Source organism: Paramacrobiotus metropolitanus, unplaced genomic scaffold (genome assembly GCF_019649055.1).
Source record: "Paramacrobiotus metropolitanus isolate TYO unplaced genomic scaffold, Prichtersi_v1.0 Parri_scaffold0000140, whole genome shotgun sequence".
Classification (NCBI taxonomy): domain Eukaryota; kingdom Metazoa; phylum Tardigrada; class Eutardigrada; order Parachela; family Macrobiotidae; genus Paramacrobiotus; species Paramacrobiotus metropolitanus.
Window position 1 is genome coordinate 271,582 of NW_026570360.1, and position 24,596 is coordinate 296,177.

The following is a 24,596-nucleotide window of genomic DNA, read 5'->3' on the forward strand; positions in this document are numbered from 1 at the left end:
ATTGTAGAATTAATGCCTGACTTACCTATTTGAAATTTCGCAATAATACTTGTCTGTAATTCCGAAAAACAGGGCAAGGGGTTCAGGAACACAGTGACAAAGGTGACTTTTGCGCGAGCCTGTACGAGCCGTGGAAAATGTAATGGAAGCGAACAGTCAAAAGAGCGCGTCAGGCTGCACTACCTACGATGACCTTTCGGCTCTTGTCATATATAATACATACCAAATTTACATGTTAAAGTCATAAAGCAAGGAAGCCTAGGGTGAGTTTTACAAAGCGACAAACTTCGACAGACAGAATCTAGAGTAGAACACCCGAAAGAACAACCTTCAAACATATTGTAGCGATAGTATTTGTACGAACGGTAAGACCGCCTAGTTATGATGAATCATTCCATCGCGTTATGAATTTGTCCACTTTACCGGCTAGTTTCCTTTCTTATGAATTTCTAGAATTCAGTCTTGACACTTGCTTGCTACAGCTTGCATCTACTTGATTGTTCCTCTTGCTAAAACCCTTGCTTACAACCTTGTCGCGTTCTTGATTCCCTTGTCGTTAAAGATGCCTTGAGTTACGTTGCTGCGTTTGACCGCTTGGGATGAACTAGCGTCGTCCCAATCGGAGCCACCTGTGTAATTGCGTTACGTCTGTAAGAGCGTCCTCGGCCAGCATCGTTGCCGGTCGTGCCACCTTTCATACCAACAGCCGCATAATCGTGGTAAAGGCTGATCGCCACCCCACTAGAACAGCAGCCAGATAGGCTACTGTTACAATATTATATCAGATTTAGAGTAAATATTTATACTGAATACTGTAAGAACAGTAAAAAAGATGGTTATTAAAATTGTGAACGTGTTAAATTTAAAGGTGGTGTCAAATGCTGAAATTAGTGTTAAAGTTAAATGGGGATCATAAATTTTTACAACAGCAAAAGCTCACTTAAAGGTAGTGATGTTGTAAAATTGTTAAAAGATGAAGGAACTGCCACTTATTCATGTACTTACCTTTAAAAATTTAATTTTTTATTAGATTTTTTACACTTTTATTCAGATTGGCGATACAATACAGTTACGACTTTCAAGGAAAAGTAAGATTTGTACTAGCCGAACTGATTATACACACAGCCGCAGTCGACTACGGAAACAGGCGGGCGTAAACGTTTCGTCCAAATTAGCCGATGGTGCTGTTCCCATGACGGAGGTCGCGTTCCCGCGTTGGATTTCAATGCTGATTCGCTGGCGTAGATACGAGTACTCCGTCGCCTGTTTCCTGTCGTATCAGCTTCCTTCAAAACTTAACTATTTATAATTACTGTTGTTCGCGCGGTATGCGCCGTAGCAGCCACTTCTCCAGGCTGCCACCAGAGAAGGGCCAGTTACGTTAATCATTAACGTAGTGACTCATAACGCTTACGTTTACTGTACACGAAAACACTCGCACCTGATGCTCGTACCGTGGATAGCAGGAGTGACCACAGGAAACTTTTTTGCAGAAATATGAAACAGCCACGGCATGTGTTTTTAAGTTGGCACGCTCGTCGTGAATGATCTACTGATAAAACCGCAGATTAGATCTTTTCGCACTGCCGTCGCAGTGGTAGTTAATAGCCAAGTTGTTTTTAAAATGATAAAATGTTCCCTGCGAGTGTTCTTTCCAAGTTCTGCAACTTCGTTGGCTCATCGTCGCCAGTTTCACCGCACTATAGCACTTCAGGTAAACGCATTTAGCATACTGTTCATCCAACTGTTGCTTCGATACTTCATTACAAGCATCTTTTTGCCATAATTTAGCATACCGCAGCACGCAGCATGAAGATCGCAATTATCGGTCAAAGCCTCTTCGGAGCAGAAGTGTACAAAACATTACGGAAAAATGGCCATGAAATCGTTGGTGTTTTTACCGTGCCTGATGATGCACATGGACGAGCTGATCCACTCGGTGTGTATTGGCGCTTCTCGGTGCGCCAGTTTTTTGGTATAGCGATTTGCTTTTTGTAGCTTTAGCTGCCGCTCAGGACGGGACGAAAGTTTTCAAGCAGAAAAGATGGCGAGAGAAGAATCAAGTGCTGAAGGAGGTTTTCGACAACTACAAATCCCTCGGAGCGGAACTGAATGTCTTGCCATTCTGCTCGCAGTTCATTCCTATGGATATTATTCAGTATCCCAAGTACCAAAGTATTATTTACCATCCATCTCTCTTGCCAAAGCATCGTGGAGCATCATCGATTAACTGGTAAAAATTTATGGTCATGATCGGACTTTTGAATTTTCTATGGTATTTCAAAAATTCTCGTCGGCATATAAGTTTTGGTAAAGCCGTAAAGCGCCAGATTTTGCAAAGCGATATTATTGATTATTGTAAACTTTTCTCAATTAATAATTCATTTGATATTTCTGTTTCATACAGAGCCAGAGCACGGTAAACAATTATGTATTTTTCTGAAGGACACTGATGCATGGGGATAAAAAAGCTGGACTGACAGTTTTCTGGGCTGATGATGGCTTGGATACGGGACCGATACTGCTGCAAAAGGAGTGCGAAGTGCAGGAGAACGATACGGTGGACACATTGTATAATCGGTTTTTATTTCCGGAAGGGATTAAAGCAATGGTAAATTCAGATTCAGTTTTGTAAACTGTGTTATATTGGTCAGTAGATTCCCGGCGAGACAAATTTGTTCAAAAACATCGGACTTGACTCGCTCGGAATTTAATGACAGTCATATTACAGTTTGGTATTTTGTTAGGTTTTACAAAGTGTTTTACTTTTTCAAGTTTAGCAACCATAGCAGTTTAGTTTATAGCAGCTTTGATTGTATGTTGCTACATTTTTTATTGTAATACGTAAACTGCAGGCGCAATAAATAAAAAGTACTCAAGTAAGTGTTATTTCAACTGTATTGTGGTTGTATTGTGGCACTGGCATTTGGCTCTTGGGACGGTAACTTTTAAAATTTTAAGATTAAGGGTAAAATAGTAAATTCAGCTGTTTTTGAACGATACACGTGACGTGCAGCAAAAAGCTCTCTGAAGCCGGATATTCAGGCTTCAAAGTGCACTAACTTGGCATGGTTTTGCTGAAGTGTGTACTTTATCTTTAGTATATCACGGAAATCATGTGTCTTTGGTTTTCGTGTTTTCGATATAATCTGTGGGTTTTGGAGTTTGATGTCGGTAGCGGTCTTGCGTTTTAGTGCTGAAATTAATAAGACTAAAGAACTGCGACTTTAGAAATGAATTGTGAGTGTATTTGGAAATGGTTTTCAAAAAGCTGCGCCGTTTTACAGTATTTGTCTGAGTTTGCTGTTGCTGTTACTGATTTTGTTTTGCTTTAATTTATTGCAATTTTTTAAATGTTTTCTTTTGAAATAATATTTTTGCTTTGATTTTCAGTACGAAGCGGTGCAGCTGATTGCGACGAGCGAACACCCACCCAGAGTGGTCCAACCGGAAAAAGGCGCCTCTTACGAACCAATTGTCAAGAAACAAGACTGTGAAGTGAATTTTGACAAGACGGCCTGGGAAATCCACAATCTTATCCGCGGTACCGATAAAGTTCCGGGAGCATGGACGAAGATCGATGGCAAAGTACGTCGACACATCGCTGTTGTAACGGAAGCAGTAGCTTTAGTTGAATTATTAAATCAGGTTATTACGCTATATGGATCCGAAATGTGGCGCCGAGACGTACCCAAAGGCAAAGAAGTCGGGATGGACGGGATAAAAAAAGGCGCTATTGTGCACGATGGCGGGCTGCTTTTGTTTGGTTCAGACGGGAAAGCGGTAATTATGTCTTTCTAGATGCGATTTTCACATTGTTTCAGAGTGAGATAGTGTACAAAGCGCAGCGAACATTTTGTGTACGTATTGTTCCCAATTTTTAACAAAATTAGAGTATAATAGAACGAAGCTGCGCATTTGATTCTTTCTCTCTGACTATATGTTACCCATTTCCAGATTAATGTTAAACAACTTGTATTGGAAGATGGACGAATGATTTCGGCATCCAAGTACGGCGCAGCAGATACATCGATTTCTTTGACGGAATTATCGCCTCAGGAGTTGAACCTCAAACGCATCATTTCGGTTAGCAAAAAAACTGAGAAATAAGGCGTGATTTGCTGCTGATACTTGCTAATATGATCGTTTTTTGCATCTCAGGAAATCTGGGAATCTATATTAAGCCAAAAAATAACACAGGATACAAACTTCTTTAAAGCAGGAGGAGGCTCAATGGATGTGGTTCGCCTTGTTGAAGAACTTAAGCACACCACGGATGTAGCGTTGCAAAATGATGATGTTTATATGAACCCCACATTCGACAGTTTTGTCTCGTGTGCGGTACTGAAATCGCGCGACTCTGGATCGTCTACTTTCGAATTCAACCATGTAAGCCAATTTTATGTATTTTTTATATTACATTCTGATATAATAAAATCTGACTGTCTCAACGCGTGTAATAATAACCGGAGGTAGTTATATTACTTATCAATTAGTCAACCCATAGACGTGACTTTTTTGTTAGGTTAAAATTCAAGCCAACAAGATGGAGCTCATCATCCCTCACGAGTTGTTCATAAACAATCAGTTTGTTCCCTCCGTATCGGGAAAAACTGACCCGGTTATTTGTCCAGCGGATGAAACTACTCTTTGCACAATCTCATTTGCAAACAAGGAAGACGTGGATATTGCGGTGGGTGCGGCCAAGGAAGCTTTCGAGCATGGAGAATGGAGTCGAATGAACGCCCGGGATCGCGGTGCACTTATGTACAGATTGGCGGATCTGATGGAGAAGCACAAGGATGAACTAGCCACAATTGAATCTCTGGATTCCGGCGCGGTGTATACGTTAGCACTGAAAACCCACATTGGCATGTCGATAGACACTTTCCGATATTTTGCCGGCTGGACCGATAAGATTCAGGGAGATACCATCCCGCTAAACCAAGCAAGGCCGAACAGGAATTTATCCATCACAAAAAAGGAGCCCATTGGGTACTGAACTGCATGAAATTAATTGTGGCTCTTACGGTTCGACTGCGACAGATTTATTTACTGTCTTCTGTTTCAATAGGGTTTGTGGCATTATCACACCATGGAATTGTAAGTACTGTTTTGCTGTTCATTTTAGACCTGGGAGAACATGCGTTTGTTTTTCAGATCCTTTAATGATGATTAGCTGGAAGATGGCTGCCTGTCTTGCTGCTGGAAATACGGTGGTATTGAAACCAGCACAGGTGCGTTAATTTCTCATTATATTGGTTTGTGATTACAGTACTGATAATGTTTTTGTACAAAATCTGATTGGCGTTTTATTTCTGTCCGAATAAAAATTTTTCTGGGATATTCAGGTTTCTTCACTCACGGCCTTGAAATTAGCTGAGCTTACTGTACGGGCAGGATTTCCTCCAGGTTAGTGATCGAATTTGTGGAGTGTTTTTTTTTTAATTTTTTTTACATTGATTTAAAGAAGAACTCAGACTTTCGAACCGGTACGGCGAATCAATAAATATTTGTGTGAAATGGGATGGTCTATGCGATTTATCAAACAGTGCCCTATACAACCAGGTGTTATCAACATTTTGCCGGGAGATGGCCGCGTCTGCGGACAAGCCATTATTGATCATCCTGACATTCGGAAGATCGGCTTTACTGGCTCTACCCCGATTGGCCAACACATAATGAAGAGCTGCGCAGAACCTCACTTGAAAAAAGTCTCACTGGAACTCGGTGGAAAGTCTCCATTAATTATCTTCTCGGATTGCGACTTGGACAAGGCTGTTCGCAATGTAAACACACAGTTTTCATAATACGAAATACGAACTCATAATACGATTCATAATTCATAATACGAATAATTCATAATTCATAATTATTCATAACGATTCATAACGATTATTCATGACGATTCATAATTGGCCGAGCGAAGCGAGGCCTTCTATACTCAGCTGGCCAAAAAGTCGAGTGTTTGTGTGTGTGTGTGTGTACACGATAACTTTCGAAGGATTTCCGCTATCCTTCTCAAATTTTGCACGATGATAGAATGATCCAAAACTGAGGTCGAGTTCGTTAATGAGCCTGATCTGACCGGAAATAGGGAAGATCTGGGACTCTGAAGTTAACATAGCGGTCTACGGAGAATGCACTGTCACATTTGGCTTACCACAAGCTTATGGTTACCTGACTGGGCCAACTTATAAAGTCATACATTTACAGTCGCCAGGCAGCGCCCTTCTTTTTAGCGCTTGAGTGTAGAATTCCGAAAGGCAACTTAGAACTGATTTAGACAATTGCCCCTTCCAGCAGCTCGCGCGAACTGGGACAAATGTTCCTATGATTTGTTTTATTGACGCTGTCATTTGGACCGTGGTGAATAAACGCGAAACAGGCTATTAAGTTTCTTATAATTATTAAAACACCCACCGTCCACCGAAGGCGGAGCCGCAGGCGACGCCGAGCTGCGGCGCGGGCGGAGCCCGCGGAGCAGCAAGTGAAACTTTCTGCATAAAAGTTATTAATTTTCAAACAGAAAAACAAAATTCGTAAAACTAAATGCAACGAAAACCATTATGCGGAATGCAAAAAAAGAGCCTTAATTTGTGCCGTGATATTTAGAATTCTACCAGGCTTTACTTGATATGTAAATATAATGTAATGCATGCGGTAAAGACAGAAAGAAGCACAACTAGTGGACTGTGCACAAGGACCGGGAAAGATACCGATACATGTTTTATCGGCTACCAACTGAGTAAAGCGTTGCGAGACTATGTTTTTCAAAGTACTGTACAAAGTACTGTACAGTACTTTGAATTCAGTAGATTAGGTGTACTTAGTTATCTCGTACGAGATATAATTTTCGGTTACTCTATGTATGCGTTCGCAGAAATTGGTTTAATTGGATACTTTCGCACCTTACTGCTTAAATTTAGCATTAATACAACAAACTTTTTACTTTTCGTAATCTTCCAAAAATTAAAGTTTGTTTGAAGTGTTACTTACACTTATATGCTGGGTAACTGCGGGAAGTTTTTCAATTGATCGTATTTCGCTTTTGCAGGCTTTTAAACGCGGCCACAAAATGCCATAAAAATAAAATGCCATAAAAAAACTCTAAAATTTAGACCCTGGACAACTGCAATCGGTACATTAAACACCGAATGCGCTAAAAAACTACTGGGTAGCCGCTATGCTTCTGTAGAATACATAGGCGGTTCTGTAACTTAGTTAGTCCTTAGTTTTAAGTTTAAGACAGTTCGTAGTTACAGTTAAACGATAAACTTTCTACAGTGCGAACCCATGCGAGGCCTGCTTTGCGCGACAGAGAGAGCGTACACCTAGTTATAATACGATTCATAATTCATAATACGAACTCGGTGGAAAGTCTCCATTAATTATCTTCTCGGATTGCGACTTGGACAAGGCTGTTCGCAATGTAAACACACAGTTTTCATAATACGTTTTCATAATTTGTTTGGTAGACGTTATTGCTAGTATGGCGATATAATATTCCTTTTTGTTTGCAGGGCCTTCAAAGCGTTTTCTTCAATAAAGGCGAAAACTGTATTGCTGCGGGACGGCTATTTATCGAAGAGGATATTTATGACGAATTTCTGAAACGTATTGTGGATGAAGTAAAAAAGATAAAGATTGGGGATCCATTGGATCGATCTGTGTCGCACGGACCGCAAAACCACAAGTGAGTTTCTCTCCCTTTTGGGATTTGGCCTCTGTTAATTTGGTGATTTAAATATGTTTAAGCGAAATAACCACTAACCATTGCATTTATGGAATTGATGTAAGATACTTTTACCCATAACAGCCTTCTTTTTCGTTTTATAATAATATTCCCATTCTAGAGCTCACTTGGAAAAATTGCTCAGCTACTGCGACCAAGGTGTCAAAGAAGGTGCACGGCTTCTATATGGCGGTAAACGAGTAGACAGGAAAGGCTACTTCATGGAGCCGACAGTTTTTGCCGACGTGGAGGACCACATGTACATTGCTCAGGAAGAATCTTTTGGCCCGGTCATGGTCGTGTCCAAATTTATGAACGGGTATAAAATTAATAAGAATGAACCACATTTCTCGAGCTCGTTTAAGTGAATGCGCATTTTGCAGCGATGTGGATGGTGTGACCAAACGTGCTAATGCTACACGGTATGGTTTGGCTGGAGGTGTATTCACAAGAGATGTGAGCAAGGCCTTGCGCATGGCGGACAATCTTCACGCTGGAACAGTTTTTGTCAACACTTACAACAAGACAGATGTAGCCGTGCCGTTTGGAGGATTCAAAATGTCCGGATTCGGAAAGGATTTAGGTGCGTTGGGATACTATGACAAATTGATATCTGTTCTTTCCGCTAGCTGCAAGCCTTTTTGCAGGTCGCGAAGCCATTAATGAATATCTGCAGACGAAAGCGATTACCATAGAATACTGAAAATGGATTCGGTGGAAAGATTTTACAGTGTAGAATTGTGGTGTATTCCGTTTTTCTGATTTGTGGACCTTGGTTGTGCTTACCCGGTGCAGAGTTGGATAGCAGAACGAAGAATGATATGGCACTTTTGCCGGCTTAGAATTACAGATTTTTGAATTAGTTTTCATTCAGTCTTTTGGCGACACCGGTTTTTAAAAGTGGTGTAATATCAGTTTCGTCAGTCTAATGTTGTTTGGTAGTTTTTAGATTAGTGAAATTCTCGGACATGCAGGGATTGTTGCATGTTATTAATTTTACGTTTTGTGCGAGAACAGACATGAACTGGATTATTCGTAAAGGTACTCGGTAGTCTGTACTGTACCAAAAGCTTGAATTGCGCTTATACCAACCTTTACTTTCATTTTTCTCAAAAAACGGAATGTTATTAACACTGTATCACTGCAAAGGAAACAAAAAATACAACCAGGAAGCAACAAACCACACTATAACACAATAAAACCAGCAAAATCAGATCAGCAAACAGGAAACCATCAAAACCGTCTCTCAAAGAAAAAGTTTTAAAAACAATGTTTTTTCGCATGATTATATAAATAATCCCCCTCAATGACTCTGATGGCGGGGCCTCCTTTCCTGCTCCATCTGGTCAGTCTGCCACCGATTGATCCTCTCTTCATTAATCTGTGTCTTGGACAGACTCCTCACCAAGTCGGTCTGATCGAACCCGGCATTTTCATCGGGAATACCGATAACCGTACTGGGCGAATCTGAGACAAACCGATCCGCCACCGAACAATCACTAGATACCGAAGTTGAATTTCCGTACCACTCCATCGTCTGCGTTTCTTGGTCTGTTTTCAATGGCTTCTTACTACTACTGTGTTTTTTGCCCACCCGTAAATGATGTCCGGCCTTCCGGACCGGCCGACGATGGCGATGATCATACAGTCCCGACTCGCTGTGGCTGATATGCAAATCCAGTGCCTCTACGGTCTCGCTGTGAATCGGGCGATAACGGTGTATACCCAATCCCTCAGAATGTTTCCGCTCATAACTCATGGCAATGCCATCACCATCCAGTGAATGCGCCACACCGGGAACCGGCGATGCATCCTGACGATCGTGTTCTTTGCGCAGTTCATCAAATGCTGCACTGAATTGGAGATTACGGATTGCCAGGATAGCCCACTGCTGTATGTAGGGGTTACGGTAGTCGATGCGGGCATTCTCCTTGAGATGCTGGAGAAGATTACGCTCTGCAGCGCGCTTCTCTAGATCAGGGTTATTATAGACCAGATTGGCCAGGAGACGAAGAAGTCTGCTTTTTAAGCCACGAGCCGGGGTAATGAGATCCTGGGGTTTGACATCGGCCAACTTTTCAACGGGAGAGAATTGGTTGGGTGCCGCCTTTCCGGCAGTGTCCACTTCGATAAAAGCGTCTAAAACAATCACAGCTCAATCGATTAACTTATCATAACTTAAAGTTAATATATGTTAGGTTATTTATTTGTCTGTGGTACTCCACATCCTGACAAACTCTGTATGTTAAAAAGACAACATACAGCTGTGCGATGGCGGCATTACCTATAGTGCAATCAAGTAGAGCAGCGCTATCCACAAATGCTTTTCGTGATTCTTCACTGGATGTGACGTTACCGAGCATATCCAAAGTTTTCAACACCAGTTCACATTCCTGCAACAGCAGAACCAATTTAATAACCCACGCGAAAGACGGCTAACCAAAGATAAAAAAAATACCTCATCCGCCTGCGTGCTAATATCTTTCAACCGCATCAAACATCGTGAACTTGTAATAAATTCATGCGCAATTTTCTCTGGCCAGAATTGTGGAATACATGGACTTGTGCCGCGACCATTCAACGTAAACATGCTGCTGAGTAAATCCAATATTGCACACCTACAAGAATATAGCTCTTAACTAAATTACGTAAAGCTTTAGCTAAAATGGTTATGAACTAACTATTTATCAAATTCAAACAAATTATTATCGCAAATTTTTAAAAGTCACCAGGCGTTAAATTAGAAATGATTTTGGTCCCACTCACTTTGCGCTTAATGGCAATAAATCGAAATCCCGTTGAGCCACCAACGGGCACTGAAGAAGGTAACCAGCCAAATCAAATACTGCTTCAAATGCGACCATGGAATCTTCCCGTGCTCCAAACACAGAAATGCGTTCAAATATCCGTGCCGCATAGCCGCGATCCACGATCTGCTCAATGCGTTGCTCCGTGGCACAATTGACAATGGCCGCGGAAATATAATTTAAGAGTTTGTCTTCCTCCAAGATAATGAGAGATCTTAAAAACGCACAGAAAATGTGATCTCCAAGCTCCAAAGTGGAAAATCCCAACGAAAGCTCAAAAACACTCACCCAATTACTTCGAAGAATTCCGACCATACCACGTTTTGTATCTCCGGATCCTGTCGGACACAGTTGGCTATCACCTGGACTCCACAGGCCATGGAATCTCGAACTGTCACTGTTATAACAGAAAAAAAAACGTAAAATAATTAAAAATTTGGGCATGAAACATAAAATGAACTTTAACAGACACCAGCTATCCAAATAAAGTAAAGTGCAAGCTCGGGTACACTACTTGACAGCACAACTGAAGCATTAAAACACAACCAAAATCTCTATCCACCCTTGGCTTAAAAGGTAACGCGCTTAACACAGCCGTAGCACTTTCCTTGATAACAGTCAAACTAAACCGTTGTTTAAGAAAAGCAGCAGAATTAATTATCTCCTCACGTATACCGGTAGGCCAATACTTAACCTGGCATTTCTTCGCCACTACACTACACCCTCCTCCATTACAAAACAACACTATTTACTTAGCTCAACATTTCAGTAGGGATCCAAACATGTGCCAGTGGCGACATAGACTAGAACAAGCTTGCTCATTGAGCTTGCTGCCAGCGGCAATATTTAACGAACCTTTTATCCACGGATCCGCGAGAGAAGGATCAATCAGGGGAACAATTCGCTCAATTACATCGACGCCCTGGCGCAGACGCATCAGCGTAGTTTTCACGTAGGTTTCCTTTGATCTATTCGTACAGCACCCAGCTCGTGAATAACAATAGCGGAAGAACACTGCAGATTGCAATGTATTCGACTATTCGTACTTGAAATCGTAGTGGTCCGCGTTGGCTGCCAGCCAGCGATAGCAGCGGAAGAGATCGCCGAGGCACGTGAAAAACTCTTCATCACTCTCCGTGGCCGGACGCACCTGGCCGCGAATTTTTGGAGTGCACGTGCACAGTTCGTACAACTTGGAAGCAGCATCCCGAATGGTCGGCAACAAGGAGTGTATTCTGCTCGCACGAAGGGAAAAGAATCAATTTTCGACAATCCAGTTTAGGTTACCTCTTGATCAGGTGTTCGAGCAAGCTGCACCTTTTACCTCGCTTCGTCTTTCGGTATGGAAGAGCGGCGGTAGAATTTCTGCATTTTCTTCACGGTGTTGCGATGGATGTAATCCAGGCTATTCCCACTGGGCTGCGAGAAGGACCGAACAAAACGTGGTTCTGTGATCGTTCCAGTGCGAGCCGTGAAGCCATCATTCAGCAGCCCCGGCGGCTGCGAATTATCTTCTTGACTGCAAAGACTTTGGATTATGACACAAAATATCGATCAGTTCACGGGGATTTATGAGGAGCGAAGAGTTTACTTCAAGTCGGCCATTCAAGGCCAAATTAGCGACAAACTGACGTCGACGTGCGTGGTGGCAGGCAGGCTTCGCAGATGATGCTTTCTCGTTTCTCTCAGACTGGCCACTAGTGCCACACGATAAGGAACTGAGTTCTTCTGTAGTATCGTATAAATTACAGCACCCATAAATCATACGGATAGTGATTATTATTCACTTGAAACAAGTTACCAGTTATTCAAAATTTAATTTTATGCAAAATAAAAAAATTATACAGTGCAGTGTGATTAAATTTTCGCCAGTGTAAAGTCGCTTACTACTTGTTGGAGTAGTAAAGGTTTACTGGTAGTGCGGCCGCCTTTGAAGAAAGAGCGGTGAAATTTTATTTACGTTACCTATTGAACTTGGTAACTTGTCGATCGGCCCCCTTGGAACGTCTTCGTGACTGCTTTAAAATGGTGCTTTCTCCAATTAAAGACCAATTTTCTCCAAATCATTCTCCAGTTAATTTTTAGTTTTAAATTTTCCCCAAAGAAAGGGAATGGTATGAAGGATTTTTAATTAAAGAAATAAATTGAATGATTATAAAGCATTGTACCTTCCGTTGCCATTTGGCATTCCGGTTTCTTTGAGTCAAGCACAAAAATTAGTGAAATTGTTAAAAAAGCCCTTGCAGAAAAGCTCCAGTACTAACGATAAACACAGAACGATGCTAAAGGGCCATTATGTACCCTAAAAATTGAGTAACCGCATATATAATAATTATAAGTGATAAATATTATAATTTAATTCTTGTATGTACAACCACTGTTTGTACTATTGTAGTTACGTAATCAGTGACTTACTACATCTGTAATATAGTCTACATAGCAAACAATGAATTAATTCGACAAGTTGGCTAACAGGCACCGCATATCATTAAAACGGAAATAACAATACTAAATTATAGTTAAGCTATTTTTATCAAGGGTAAAATGGCAGAAGAACATATAGTAGTAGTCTAGTTGGTAGTAGTAGTCTAATAGATTGGTAGTCTAGCTCGCATTTGTGTTCTGCTGCATTATATTTTATTTCCTAAAAAGATTGTCGCTGTCTGGTATCTCTGAAGTAGTGCTTTTTCGAATTGCAAGTATGCAGGGTATTTTCTGAGCAACCATCTCCGACCGGAATAAGGTGATTTAAGATCGTACAATAAAATAGAATGATACTTAGTTAAATACTCGGACTGGTAGTGCTATGATGTGGAGTGTGTGATATTTAACGTTAATCAAAGTAAACAACTCTATAAAATGCAAGTGTGATTAGTGTACCCTGCTATTATTTCAGAATTTGCCAGTTTTTACGTATGCAGACTTAGGACTTAGGAGCTTACTTAGTACACTGGATAAACTGAACTTAAGTCAACGCTTTTAACTGCAACAGCCAACAGCATAAATTTATGCATAACCGACCAAGTATCGACGCAGAAAAAATATGGGAACTTCGATGTCGCTATAACGATACACCGAACATTGCACAATACGTTTCGTGCCTGTGTGCTGTCTCGATCGTTGCCGCCCTGAGAAAGTGCCGGCGCCTTCGCTTCCAGGCCACTCTCTTTTCGCGGTGTAATCTGATGGCGCCTAACTATCCAAAGGTTTTGACAAAATCAATTTTCCGTAAAGCGATCTGTGGATAATCAGTTTTCGAGACATTATCGACCGTGGTAATTGGCCGGCAATTAAAACTGTTTCACTCCGGAGAAACAGCGGGTGGAGAATACTGGCCGACGGAGTCTTGCAAATGGTGGATCGAAACATGCGATCTAGATAGGAGCATTCCGCTACATAGAAAAAAGAGAGAATTTCTTGACTCATACGCGTCAGAACAAAGAAAGGACCCTGTCCAAATGGACTTTAGGTATTTCCAGGCTAGCCGACGTCGTTTCTCGAACGATACGCCAAAGTATCGCTTCTTGGCATCAGAGGCTATATAAGCGCACACCGCTGCAGTTTGGAATCTACGCTTTGCCTTTTAGACATTTTGCAGCATCTAGAAATTTAGTTGTGGTTTTAGTCGTAGTTCGTAGTCGCTTCTCAGCTTCTTAGAAATGAAATTCCTCGTTGTTCTCGCTGTTTTGGGCGCTGCCTTCGCCGATGAGGTCGATCCGCAACAACAGGCCCGCGCAATGATGGCCAACCGCATCCTCACGGCGGATCCCTCCACTTTCATCGACTGCCGCAACGATCCCACCAACGGATGCGCTGCCAAGCCCGGCTGGAAGTGCCAGAGCCTGATGAAGCTGTGCTCACCCGGCAATGCTCCCGCCCTGGAAGCCACCGGTAAACATCCACTTTTGTGACCTTTACTGTGTAAACACCGGAATCATTTAAGATTCGCTATAATTATTATTATTTGCTGTTCAAGCAATCCAGATGCTTTCAGCTATCATCTTTTAGCTCGTAATATATTTTTAGTTGTGCTTCAAGACTATTATAATCAATGATACATTATCAATGCTATAACTTAAATGTTGCGTTTTCGGGTATATGCCTTTGCGATCGCGCAACAGATCGAGATCAGCAATTTCAATTTCCAAATGCTGGGTGTGATTTCGCTACTCGTTGTAAAATAGTAATGAGTACTAATTATTTGCAGAGGGAAGCTGCAATGCCAACAGCGCCGATGTCCACAAGGAATGCAAGCCGCTGTACCGTTGCAACAAAGACAGCAAGTGCGCTTTCGTCGGTCCGCGTGCCTGTGAAGCGGAAGCTGACTGCAATGCCAATGTTGACGGTATCAGCTTCGACTGCAAGGAACTGCCCAAAAACGCACCCGGCAAACGTTGTTGGATGAAATGCAGCAGCGACAACGACTGTCACGGTTGTAAGGCTGACGGCTCCAACTGCCGGTAAGAAATCTGGGGTTTTCTCGGTCATTACTAATGTGCGCAGCCCCTGCTGTAATTATTATTGTAATTTTTTGCAGTATTCCTGAAAACTTCCGCAAACAGATTGGCTGCTGCTCCGGCGTCTGCCAACGCAAGTCGCAGTGCTAAACCAATGGTCATCCGATGCAGCTTTATATAGTGTCCATTCCAGGCTACCTTTGTTACGCAATATGATAACCTTTGAATAAACCGAAATTTGCTCAAATGAAATACTGTTTTTGTCTTGTAAAGTGTCTAACTGGGTTTACGCGTCGTCCTTCGCATTGTAACAAGCCAATATCAGACTTCTTCGGATCAAGTGACAATTAGTTGACATGGTGGTGTTTAATAAGTAATGGGTTACTGTAATTCTTAGATGGGTGTTGTGCAGACATTTTTGGCACTCGAAATAAAAGTCACTTGGAATTAGCAAGATGATGCCGGGGCCGGTACGGTGCATCCGGTTACAAACAGATATGCATGTTTTACGTAGAATAAACGGCACGAAAAAAATTAATCAGACTTTGTTGAAGAAAAAAAATTAATAACACACACCGAAATTAATATCACACTGAAACCTTGTTTCACCGGGCTTACATACCATTTGGTTTATGTTTCCGGCCCACATTTTTGGAAATAATTGGGCTTTATTGTATGTACTTACGATTTTTTTGATATTGGTAATAGTTTTCGACTTTTCGTCATCACTTTTTAATTTTTTTAAAAAAAGATCGGAATCTCTTTTTTTGGCGAACGAAATAGTTTGCGACAGTCCTCATTAATTTGTCTTGGTGTCTAAAAAATAATCTTGCGACAGTCACCACACTGGCCACAGGTCTGCATGAGCCTTAACCATAAGGTTGTCTAATTTTGATTCACCAGAAGTCTGGATTGTATACTTCGTACCCCAATTCGGATTATGGATGAAATCGAATACGTGTGACGCAATACATCAGCTTTTCTGGTTTTTATGCACATTAAATTTTATTTTACTGTAAATCTGGATAGGATGTGCGTGCGGAATCAGATTGTTATGGATCAATGATGGTTAACTGCATGCAAGACATACAATAATGCAAACGACCCTTGTGTTGATTGACGATTTCAGCACTGTTGCATGTATTATTTTTTGGTGCCGACTCATTTTTTGTTGGGTTGTGGCAGAAGGAATGTAGTCAATCTGAACTTGTCTAAGAGTCAGATTTTTCTAATGACGTGATGATTTATTTCCTACACTTTTTGATGGCAGAGATTGTTATAACGAATATCTATATACAGTATAACGATACCTGGCCAACATGCGTATCTACCGTAGCCGATGACGTAAAACGACATCATATCGAATGTTTTCATACGATATTGCACTAGTTGCTTTACATTATTCACGCTTCTAATCGTGAATCGTGATTTACAGTTTGCATAGCGATAAGCGTAATGGTCCATTAAATTCGAACTTATACTGCATGCACACATTTGCAAAATTTTTGTTGCAGCAGTCTTGGAAGTTTAAAGCACCGCTGCTTTAGCCTGATTTTATTTAACTCCGAAGTTTGATTATAACTGTCCCGCTAACAATAACCAGCTTTTGTTTCAATCTTGTGTATATCTAATAACATCACTCCGAAGTTTTGATGTTCTCTTTTCCTCTTGGTTACTATTTTACGGAAGTCCTAATTTGTAATCAGTAGCCCGCATCTAGTGAAGACCATGTTGCATTCGCGTTCGGCCAGTCATTTAAAAGACCACGCTTCGTCGTTGTTTCCCTCGGCATCCGAAGAACAGCTGGATGGATTTCTCCACATCAAGTACGAAATGCTCGACACATCCCCGATTAGCCACTTTATTCTGCGCCCATACTGGCGCGTTGTCTCATCCCGAATGCCCAACTTTCCACCGGGTATCCTGATCTTTTCCGGGTTAAGTATCATTATACTGAACGTGGTTATACTGACATTCTGCGACCCTGCGTTTGACAGTCATACTGTTCCGGTTGGAATATGGTTGCTGTGTGGAGTTTTTCACTGGGTGTCACTGACCTGCGCCGGTGTGGATGCTGCTGGACGACTGACCCGCCGCGAGGATCTGTCGCAGTCGGCGTATTTGTCGATGGAGTACATTGATCAGGCTATGGATAGCGTCAGTATTCCTATCAAGATTATCTGTCTTTTCCATCTGACGGGGGTGAATGCTAATAAAACGGGACTGTTTTCCCACCACACGGCATTTTTATTTTTCTTGTGCATTTTGGGGTTGAGTTTGTGTCGCCAGTGGCGGAACTACAATACAGGGATATTTCGCTCCTCCGCTTTGTTTGATGGTCTGGACGTGGGTTTGTGTGTGGGATTCTTCCTAAAAGCTTTGACAGCGATCTATAGCGGATATGCGCCCGGTACAGTACTTAATTTTTGGAATTATCTGAATAATTTTACTTGGCCACGTCATTTTATTTCTTAAGTTTTTCAATGATGTGTACCCGTACCCACATAAAGGCCATTTGACTACTACTGTTAACTACAGTAATTCATCCACTCCAAATCGTCAGAAATCAGGATTTTACTTTTATGTCGTATAACACTTTCTAAACAAAATTTGTCCAGTAAGAATTTTATTAGTTTCAACAAAAGTTTACCAAAGTTTGAAAAATAAATTATAAGATTTTCTCATTTTTGTTGTGTTCGCACAAATCGAACAATTTGTTGCATTAGAAGTTAGAACTTAGAAGCTGTGCATATTAGATCGGTATGCGTTAAACAGTATTGGTTGACACAGCTTATCTAATTGTTAGGTGATCTGCCTGAATGGATGCATACGATTTTAGCCACCATGATTCTGGGATTGATGGTTTACATTATCCGGACCACTTTCCGCCTGGCAGGGGACATCTCGCTGTCGGATATCGTCACGAACCGCACACCAGTGATTCCCTTCATTGTCATATCAGCTGTACAGTATTTTTGGTTGTCTCCTGATTATCCCGCTGTGTTTCCCTATATCTGCTGGTCAACCACGGTTGTCTACAGTCACATCGTGTCGCGTTGGATTTTGAACCAGATGAGTGACAAACCGGAAACACAATGGAATGTAATGGGTGTGCTAGTGCTGCTGACCGGTATCCTCCACATGTGTGGCTATATTCCTCCAGACCTGCGTGTGCGATGCGCTGCTGCCGTATGCATCGTTTGTACGGTGTGGCAGACTATTTATGGGATCTGCATTCTTAACGCTCTGCTATACCGGGTATTATTGGCGATATTCGAGGCTTTTTTTCGTCATGCTGCTACATGGATGGTCTCGCTTTTTGGTAAAACTACTAAGTCAGCAAAGTAAACGTGTTTGCTTGAGGTAAAATTTTATTTGTCTCTGGCAAAGCATGGGTTTGCTTTGCAGAGATAGAATGATACGTTTTTTGTGTGCTTGCGTTTAGTAAGTTGCACCGGTTGTGATAATACGTTCAGTTTTTTGGCTGATCTCAGACTGTTTTATATTATGCATTTTGCAAATTTTTATGAATGCTTGTACTATGTCCAGTTCTGATGTTTAAAAACGAATTAAAGCGTGAAGTGATTGTGAGCAAAGTGCTTTTTATTCGTCCAACGTAAAAAACAGCCGTTTTTTTACCTTCGCCGTCTATACGAATTCGTTCAGTTCAGCGTAATACTACTGTTTACATATACCAGTAAAACCACATTTACCGCAAAGGAATAAAGTCTGAACTTCGCGTTTTCATAACAATAATCACGATGTTGGCAACAGCCTTTCCGCTGAAAACTCCATTTGTTGTCATGCTCATTTGCATTTCCAGGTCCACTTCCTGTGGATCGAAGGCTCTCACCAGAGATATGGTTGCCTGTAACATAGCGTCGTAATTAACAGCCGAGTGCATAAGTCAACGTTGTGAAAATCTGTGCAAAACGGCCTGCCTGCGAAATGATTTTAAAAGGCTATGAATTTTCGAATGCAACCGGTGAGATGCACCAATCCGTAACGCATTAAATTCATTCAGTTTACTGCAAGGAAAATCGCTCGCAGCACCAGAAAAACTGCGGCAGTGAGTGCGGATGTGTTCGAATGCGCATTTGGCATATCTTAATATAAATTACGTGCAATAAAAATACGAGCACTAGAGTTATTACGTGTTAATAGATAAACTTACTAATATTAAGCACTGTATTTGTTGTCAAACATCTACACCCGCTTGGTGATTAAATTACGAACCGAACCGTACCTGGTTAAAACCGGTTGAGCGCACATCGAAAAACCGTCGATCAGCTGGTTTGGAAGTCGGAACGAGCAAGCGGGTATTTTTCAACTCCAAATTGAATTCCACGTTAGTGTGGGGCTGCTGCGGACCTCGCATTGTAAAGAGATCAATCCGGCCATTTGGCGGGAAAACGGGCTTGCTGGGAATGGCCATGAAGTTATACGAAAAGGATATTGGCTGGTGCAGGCAGGCCGAATCGCCGATCGGACACACCAGTGAACGTCTCCTACACCGGCTACAAAAACAAATCGTAATACAGAAACCGTACTGTTTTAACATTAATAAGGTTTACAATTATTTTAAATGTAAAGGTAATGATCAGGTGCACGCTGTGACGACACATATCGAACATTACACATATCAAATTGTGTTATAAATATGGATATCTATTCTGATTGTTGGTTATTTTTGGGGAATTACTTCTTTTGATCCTGATCCTGGATGTATCCCGGTGGACAGCGCACAGTGTGACAATGGAAGCTTCCTTCAAGGTTGGTGCAGATCTGATCCGATCGGCTGCACTGCTGCTCATCTTTGCATTCGTCGATATCCTGACAATTGCGGCCATCAGGCAACATACGGAAACCGGACGGACATGTACAATTATATCCCCCCGGAACGTTAATGCAGTCACCGAAACAAAGCTGGTGCGTTGTCTGTTCTTTGCATTCGTCGATATCTGCATCGAAATGAATGTTATTTTAACGATTATTTGAATAAATACATTACAAGCTAACATGACAGCGAGAAGTCCCTGTGTTCCCACCACTAACCGTCACAACTGCGGTTATCGGCGCCCAGTTTGAAGCCCGTTCGACAGGTACAGTTATAGCCGCCCCAGGTATTAATGCATCCTTGCTGGCAGGGATTATGCTCCTCGCATTCATCGATATCTGAACCGTACACAAGACAAAATTATATTAGTCATATTACAAACAGCACTTCGTGCATAATTTTAAACAGCAGAATAAATTTTTAATTAAATTATATCAATGTACTACCGTTTCTATCAATCCGTTATGACAAAAGTAGTGCTTTCAAAGTAAATAACAACCTTGACAATTATTATCAGCGGTCTGTCGGAATCCATCCTTGCAAATGCACCGAAAAGATCCCGGAAAGTTCTCACAATCCGCGCTCAGCACACATGCACTAAGGCCGTAACGCTTGCATTCGTCAATGTCTAAAGTGACGCGCAATTACCGACAAAGGTCACGAACAAGGCGGTATCTCATAACAGCGTCATTACTAATTACACCGCCAACTATAGATACAGTGTATATTCCGCAAGTTCCATTGAAATTATTCATAAAGTAATGTAATTACCTACACTACAGTAAAGTAATGTAATTACCTATGTAATTACATACAGACTCTGTAAATGTAATTACCTACACATTCTTTTCTTGAATTGTCAAATTCGAATCCCTCTACACAGGAGCAGTAGTAGCTTCCCGGGCGATTTTCGCATCGCTGCCCGCCGACGCATGTATGGGTGCCATCCGCACACTCATCCACATCATTGCAGCGTGTTCCCTCCTCGTTCATGAGGTATCCGCCTCCGCAGTTTAGCTATAAAATAACACGAACGTGATATAATAGATGTAACGATCAGATTTCTTTCAAGATATATGTTAAAATACATTTCTGTGAATCTGTACATGTACACCAGCCACAAAAATCATCTTGGAAAGTGTAGCAAGGCTTGAAAATAGTAATACGTATGTCTCGTATACGTACCATATCTCGACACATAAACGAGCCAACGGTGTTAAAACAATCTTGATTCCTTTTGCAAGCGCCACGGGAAGCACATTCATTCACATCGCCACAGTTTCCTTCATCATTCGGCTCAAATCCCGGCGGGCAGTCAACATGAATACACTGTCCCCGCTCGTAATCCAGTCGCATTTTCTTTGGACATCGTTTCGGTGTGCAACGAAAAGAGCCTTGAGTGTTGATACATTCGTAGGCCAATCCACAATTGTGATTTCCCAGCACACATTCATCGTTATCTACCATAACACGATTCTTAAATAACCTCGTTCTCAACATACGGTACCTGTATTCTATTAATTTTTGGTATGCGCACAGTAGTTCGTAGTAGTGCAAAATGAATATTACCTAAATTTGATTTAATTAGCTTAATCGGGGCCACCTTCCCTCCCTTTTAAAAAGACTTTAACTAGGTTCTGTTTAAACTTTTAAAATGTCGATAGTGTTCTTATGTCTTTTGGAACTAATACCTATGCATTCCCGGCGATGAGCGTCAAATGTGTAGCCAGTACCACAACTGACCTCGCGGATACATCGGAAAGTGCCGGGTTCGTTTTCGCAGCGCATTCCAGTTTCGCAGTTATCGATATTCATGGCGCATTCATCGATATCTTCAAATAGAACCCAAACAAATTAGTAGTACTCAAAAAACTAAAATGGTACAGGGTAAACTGACAGAAAGGTGTCGTGTTTCAGTCGACCAAAAGACGATTATTTGTAGATTAGTCCAACAAATTTTAAGCGGCACTGCTAGCCGGCTGACCCAGGCATAAGAATACTCAACCCTGCACGATTATGCCATCGGTATAAATAAATGTATTCTGGTTATGTACTACATATTTCCTGAATACAATAAACAATATAAACTGACGCTCTCGCAAAATCTGTTATGCGAAATTATGTATTATAATTATTATGTGGCCTGTGCATAAATCAAGTAGATTGGTGGAAACTGTCTCTGCAACAAAGACGAGATTGTCTCACCTTCACACCGTCCAGCACGTGTATTCATCTGATAGCCTTGTGGACATTGCCCGTGCGGCACACTTCCGGTGTCCGTTAAGGGCGCCTCGCATTTGAAACTGCCGACGGTATTGACACACTTCTGTCCCGGCTGGCAGTTGTGCAGGCCACGGTTGCACTCGTTAATGTCCAAGCACTGACCAATGCCGGGATGGTAACTGTAGCCCGGCAAACAGCGGCCGCCTGTCGGGCTTTCCGTTACGGGATCCATTTTTAAACAGGGTGGACCCGTGCCGTCGGGATCATCGGGGCATGGTGTTGTGACTACGATGATCTCCATTACAATTTTGTATTCTTTTCACCTGCGTTTAAATTTCAAAATGCAGCCGATCCTAAATAGGCTATCAGAACCTCTTTTAAAACTGCCCTTTCAATTTCTACTATGCATTTCCCGTAGCCGATTTTTCTTTTTGTCCTTGTCGTTAATTTAATATAATGCTTTGCATCAGCCATGTATGTCTTGCAGTTTTTTAGCAGACTACGGAATTTCAGTCCTAGTATCTAAAAATTAAAATGTTTTCCTTTTCAGCTGACAGAATGCATTTCAATGCACGCGGTCTTCGACTCGGATGACAAGGTTTTCTTTTCACCATGAAGTGTCTTCGAAATTAATAATACGCAGAAAAACCACAGTGTACAATATTCATTTATTTAAGCCGCATGACACAACAGGTTTCTGCGGTCATCGAGAATTTTTTCATTCATGGCAGTGATTGCGCAACATGCTCGGAACATAACACCCTACTCCAGAGGACGTAATTAGCGCAATGCCGAAAACTGCTCATTCAGCTAATGGTTAGCTGTTTTCTATCATTTTCAAATATCCCTTTATTGAATGCGATCCTACCACATACCTTGCGCCAGCGTTTGATCACGTGGTCGAGAGGACGCCGTGCTCTGGCGCGTCCGAATGGAATCAGGACGTGCGGTACCCTCTGTCCGGTTGAAATGACCTTGGCGTTGTTTAGACCAGTTGCAGCATTCTGTATACAGTTTATTACACTGGGCAATTTGGAATGTTGCCGAATCACACTGTTTTCCATAACCCGCACTTCCCGCTAGCAGACCCAGCTGACAGCAGTCGCAGCATTGCTGATCAGCGCCAACAAAAAAATTTACAATGCTTTTCCTATGCACCAAGAACTTTCTAATTATAAAACTAATTATGTTATAAGTACATACAAGACGATGTGTGAAAAAAAACTGTATGCCGTATTTATATAAACAAAATACGTACTTATTAACTCGTAGTAAGTATTAACTCACAGGACTGCTCCTATTTCACTATGGCAGTCTTGATTTTCTTGAGCTGCTGTTTTTCCATTTTCACATTGCCCGACTTCGATTTCTTCTCGACAGCATACACCTATTGTAAATTGCAAATAAACAGAGTGACAGAGTCGATCAAAGCGGTGTATATAAAAATAGTATCAAATGCATGCTTCAGACGGTACGTAATAATGACGATACAAATCTGAAGTGTTGAATTGATAATTACTGTTTCCACACTTCACAGGTGACAGTGCAGTATTGACAACTGCCACAATTTTTGTCACGTTAATCTTTTCTTTGAAACAATCTACCGAATACATACATCAGTTCAAACTGCTTGGAAAATTCAAAATTGTCGTACGAATCTTTTATGCAGCTGTAAACATCACATACCCAAAGCGACAGTGCACCAATACTGGTCTTGCCGCTGAACACCGGAAACTGGTGTGGGATATTCGTCACAATTATTATCCCCATTTCGTCCGTAATTTTTCCCAAGAGTGCAACAATGTGAGAAAATCCTATCCAGCTCCGATGTAACTGGAACGATAATATGGCAACTTCATACATACATAGTAGTAATTTATACAAAACGAATACTCCACACATAGCAGATAACCATTTTACCAGTGCATATTCCAGCGAAAAGGATCAGAGAGATTAAGTGCAGTTTCACGGAAGCACGGTGATCCATTTTGTTTTTGTTAATCGGTCGACATAGATTTGCATATGAAATTTCGATGGCAAAACCAATCGGACGATCAGTGATATATAACGACGGATGACGTAAACCGCATCCTGCTTATGTGAATGCGGTTCCAAAAATCAAATCGGGAACCACCCGTGCATTACGGTTCCTTAATACTACAGTTGCATTCGTGTGTTTCGAATAGTAAGGGCATGACATGGTCATTAAGGCTTATCATATAAATCAGTTTGCCAGCCATTTTTAATCTTCTTCGCATAGTGACACCACGCACGCTATTAAAAGGTAAATAGCAAGTGGCATCTGATCGCGACTCTAGTGCAAGCAGTTCGGTAGTAATTAATCTACCGAATTTCTCGCGTGAGAAATCTGATTTCGGCCATCAAGATTGATAATGAATGGTCGCTCCGCAGATGTGGCCGTTAAATTTAAAATTTAATCCAGTTGACTCGTTAGTCGTCACATTATACATCAATTATGCACATGATGTCTTCAAAGTACATTGCCGAATGTAATTTACGAATAATTTAAGGTACTT

At 41.5% G+C, this 24,596-nt stretch overlaps 5 protein-coding genes across 5 annotated transcripts; 3 read left to right on the top strand and 2 right to left on the bottom strand.

Moving 5' to 3' along the window:
- Nucleotides 1-1,553: 1,553 nt before the first annotated feature.
- LOC129599237 (mitochondrial 10-formyltetrahydrofolate dehydrogenase-like) lies at nucleotides 1,554-8,791 on the top strand. The gene is made up of 17 exons (XM_055497418.1): nucleotides 1,554-1,714; nucleotides 1,792-1,939; nucleotides 1,999-2,233; nucleotides 2,446-2,611; nucleotides 3,394-3,588; nucleotides 3,649-3,783; nucleotides 3,958-4,086; nucleotides 4,162-4,389; nucleotides 4,526-4,995; nucleotides 5,075-5,103; nucleotides 5,161-5,237; nucleotides 5,352-5,412; nucleotides 5,569-5,789; nucleotides 7,524-7,696; nucleotides 7,857-8,054; nucleotides 8,119-8,318; nucleotides 8,383-8,791. The coding sequence occupies exons 1-17, from the start codon at nucleotides 1,625-1,627 to the stop codon at nucleotides 8,436-8,438; spliced, it is 2,811 nt and encodes a 936-aa protein (XP_055353393.1). The 5' UTR covers nucleotides 1,554-1,624; the 3' UTR covers nucleotides 8,439-8,791.
- A 20-nt stretch (nucleotides 8,792-8,811) lies between these two features.
- LOC129599238 (uncharacterized) lies at nucleotides 8,812-12,376 on the bottom strand. The gene is made up of 9 exons (XM_055497419.1): nucleotides 12,134-12,376; nucleotides 11,867-12,061; nucleotides 11,589-11,777; nucleotides 11,398-11,510; nucleotides 10,831-10,939; nucleotides 10,502-10,756; nucleotides 10,194-10,353; nucleotides 10,020-10,128; nucleotides 8,812-9,874 (listed from the first exon to the last, which is right to left on the bottom strand). Exons 1-9 carry the CDS (start codon nucleotides 12,145-12,147, stop codon nucleotides 9,039-9,041), a joined length of 1,980 nt encoding a protein of 659 aa, XP_055353394.1. The 5' UTR covers nucleotides 12,148-12,376; the 3' UTR covers nucleotides 8,812-9,038.
- A 1,721-nt stretch (nucleotides 12,377-14,097) lies between these two features.
- Nucleotides 14,098-15,449, top strand: LOC129599213 (uncharacterized). Its single transcript, XM_055497381.1, has 3 exons — nucleotides 14,098-14,433; nucleotides 14,750-15,002; nucleotides 15,080-15,449. Exons 1-3 carry the CDS (start codon nucleotides 14,202-14,204, stop codon nucleotides 15,147-15,149), a joined length of 555 nt encoding a protein of 184 aa, XP_055353356.1. The 5' UTR covers nucleotides 14,098-14,201; the 3' UTR covers nucleotides 15,150-15,449.
- Nucleotides 15,450-16,433: 984 nt separating this feature from the next.
- LOC129599188 (ethanolaminephosphotransferase 1-like) lies at nucleotides 16,434-18,585 on the top strand. Its single transcript, XM_055497340.1, has 2 exons — nucleotides 16,434-17,409; nucleotides 17,806-18,585. Exons 1-2 carry the CDS (start codon nucleotides 16,728-16,730, stop codon nucleotides 18,345-18,347), a joined length of 1,224 nt encoding a protein of 407 aa, XP_055353315.1. The 5' UTR covers nucleotides 16,434-16,727; the 3' UTR covers nucleotides 18,348-18,585.
- A 2-nt stretch (nucleotides 18,586-18,587) lies between these two features.
- LOC129599189 (fibulin-1-like) lies at nucleotides 18,588-24,261 on the bottom strand. Its single transcript, XM_055497341.1, has 13 exons — nucleotides 23,980-24,261; nucleotides 23,746-23,892; nucleotides 23,352-23,446; nucleotides 22,935-23,172; nucleotides 22,042-22,344; nucleotides 21,528-21,668; nucleotides 21,022-21,296; nucleotides 20,673-20,853; nucleotides 20,336-20,464; nucleotides 20,055-20,174; nucleotides 19,702-19,960; nucleotides 19,246-19,516; nucleotides 18,588-18,867 (listed from the first exon to the last, which is right to left on the bottom strand). The coding sequence occupies exons 1-13, from the start codon at nucleotides 24,044-24,046 to the stop codon at nucleotides 18,709-18,711; spliced, it is 2,385 nt and encodes a 794-aa protein (XP_055353316.1). The 5' UTR covers nucleotides 24,047-24,261; the 3' UTR covers nucleotides 18,588-18,708.
- Between the last annotated feature and the right edge of the window lie 335 nt (nucleotides 24,262-24,596).

Coding starts and splice junctions, on each gene's coding strand:
- LOC129599189 (XM_055497341.1), bottom strand. CDS start 24,046: ATGGATCACCGTGCTTCCGTGAAACTGCACTTAATCTCTCTGATCCTT. Junction 23,173..23,351: donor GCCATAGTGAAATAGGAGCA/GTCCTGTGAGTT, acceptor GGCGCTGATCAG/CAATGCTGCGACTGCTGTCA. Junction 19,961..20,054: donor CGATAACCGCAGTTGTGACG/GTTAGTGGTGGG, acceptor ATTTCGATGCAG/ATATCGACGAATGCAAAGAA.
- LOC129599237 (XM_055497418.1), top strand. CDS start 1,625: ATGATAAAATGTTCCCTGCGAGTGTTCTTTCCAAGTTCTGCAACTTCG. Junction 5,413..5,568: donor ACGGGCAGGATTTCCTCCAG/GTTAGTGATCGA, acceptor CTATACAACCAG/GTGTTATCAACATTTTGCCG. Junction 5,790..7,523: donor TGGACAAGGCTGTTCGCAAT/GTAAACACACAG, acceptor TTTTGTTTGCAG/GGCCTTCAAAGCGTTTTCTT.
- LOC129599238 (XM_055497419.1), bottom strand. Junction 10,940..11,397: donor CGCGGATCCGTGGATAAAAG/GTTCGTTAAATA, acceptor CTGTTATAACAG/TGACAGTTCGAGATTCCATG. Junction 10,757..10,830: donor GAATTCTTCGAAGTAATTGG/GTGAGTGTTTTT, acceptor TGCGTTTTTAAG/ATCTCTCATTATCTTGGAGG.
- LOC129599188 (XM_055497340.1), top strand. CDS start 16,728: ATGTTGCATTCGCGTTCGGCCAGTCATTTAAAAGACCACGCTTCGTCG. Junction 17,410..17,805: donor CTATAGCGGATATGCGCCCG/GTACAGTACTTA, acceptor TCTAATTGTTAG/GTGATCTGCCTGAATGGATG.
- LOC129599213 (XM_055497381.1), top strand. CDS start 14,202: ATGAAATTCCTCGTTGTTCTCGCTGTTTTGGGCGCTGCCTTCGCCGAT. Junction 14,434..14,749: donor TCCCGCCCTGGAAGCCACCG/GTAAACATCCAC, acceptor AATTATTTGCAG/AGGGAAGCTGCAATGCCAAC. Junction 15,003..15,079: donor GCTGACGGCTCCAACTGCCG/GTAAGAAATCTG, acceptor AATTTTTTGCAG/TATTCCTGAAAACTTCCGCA.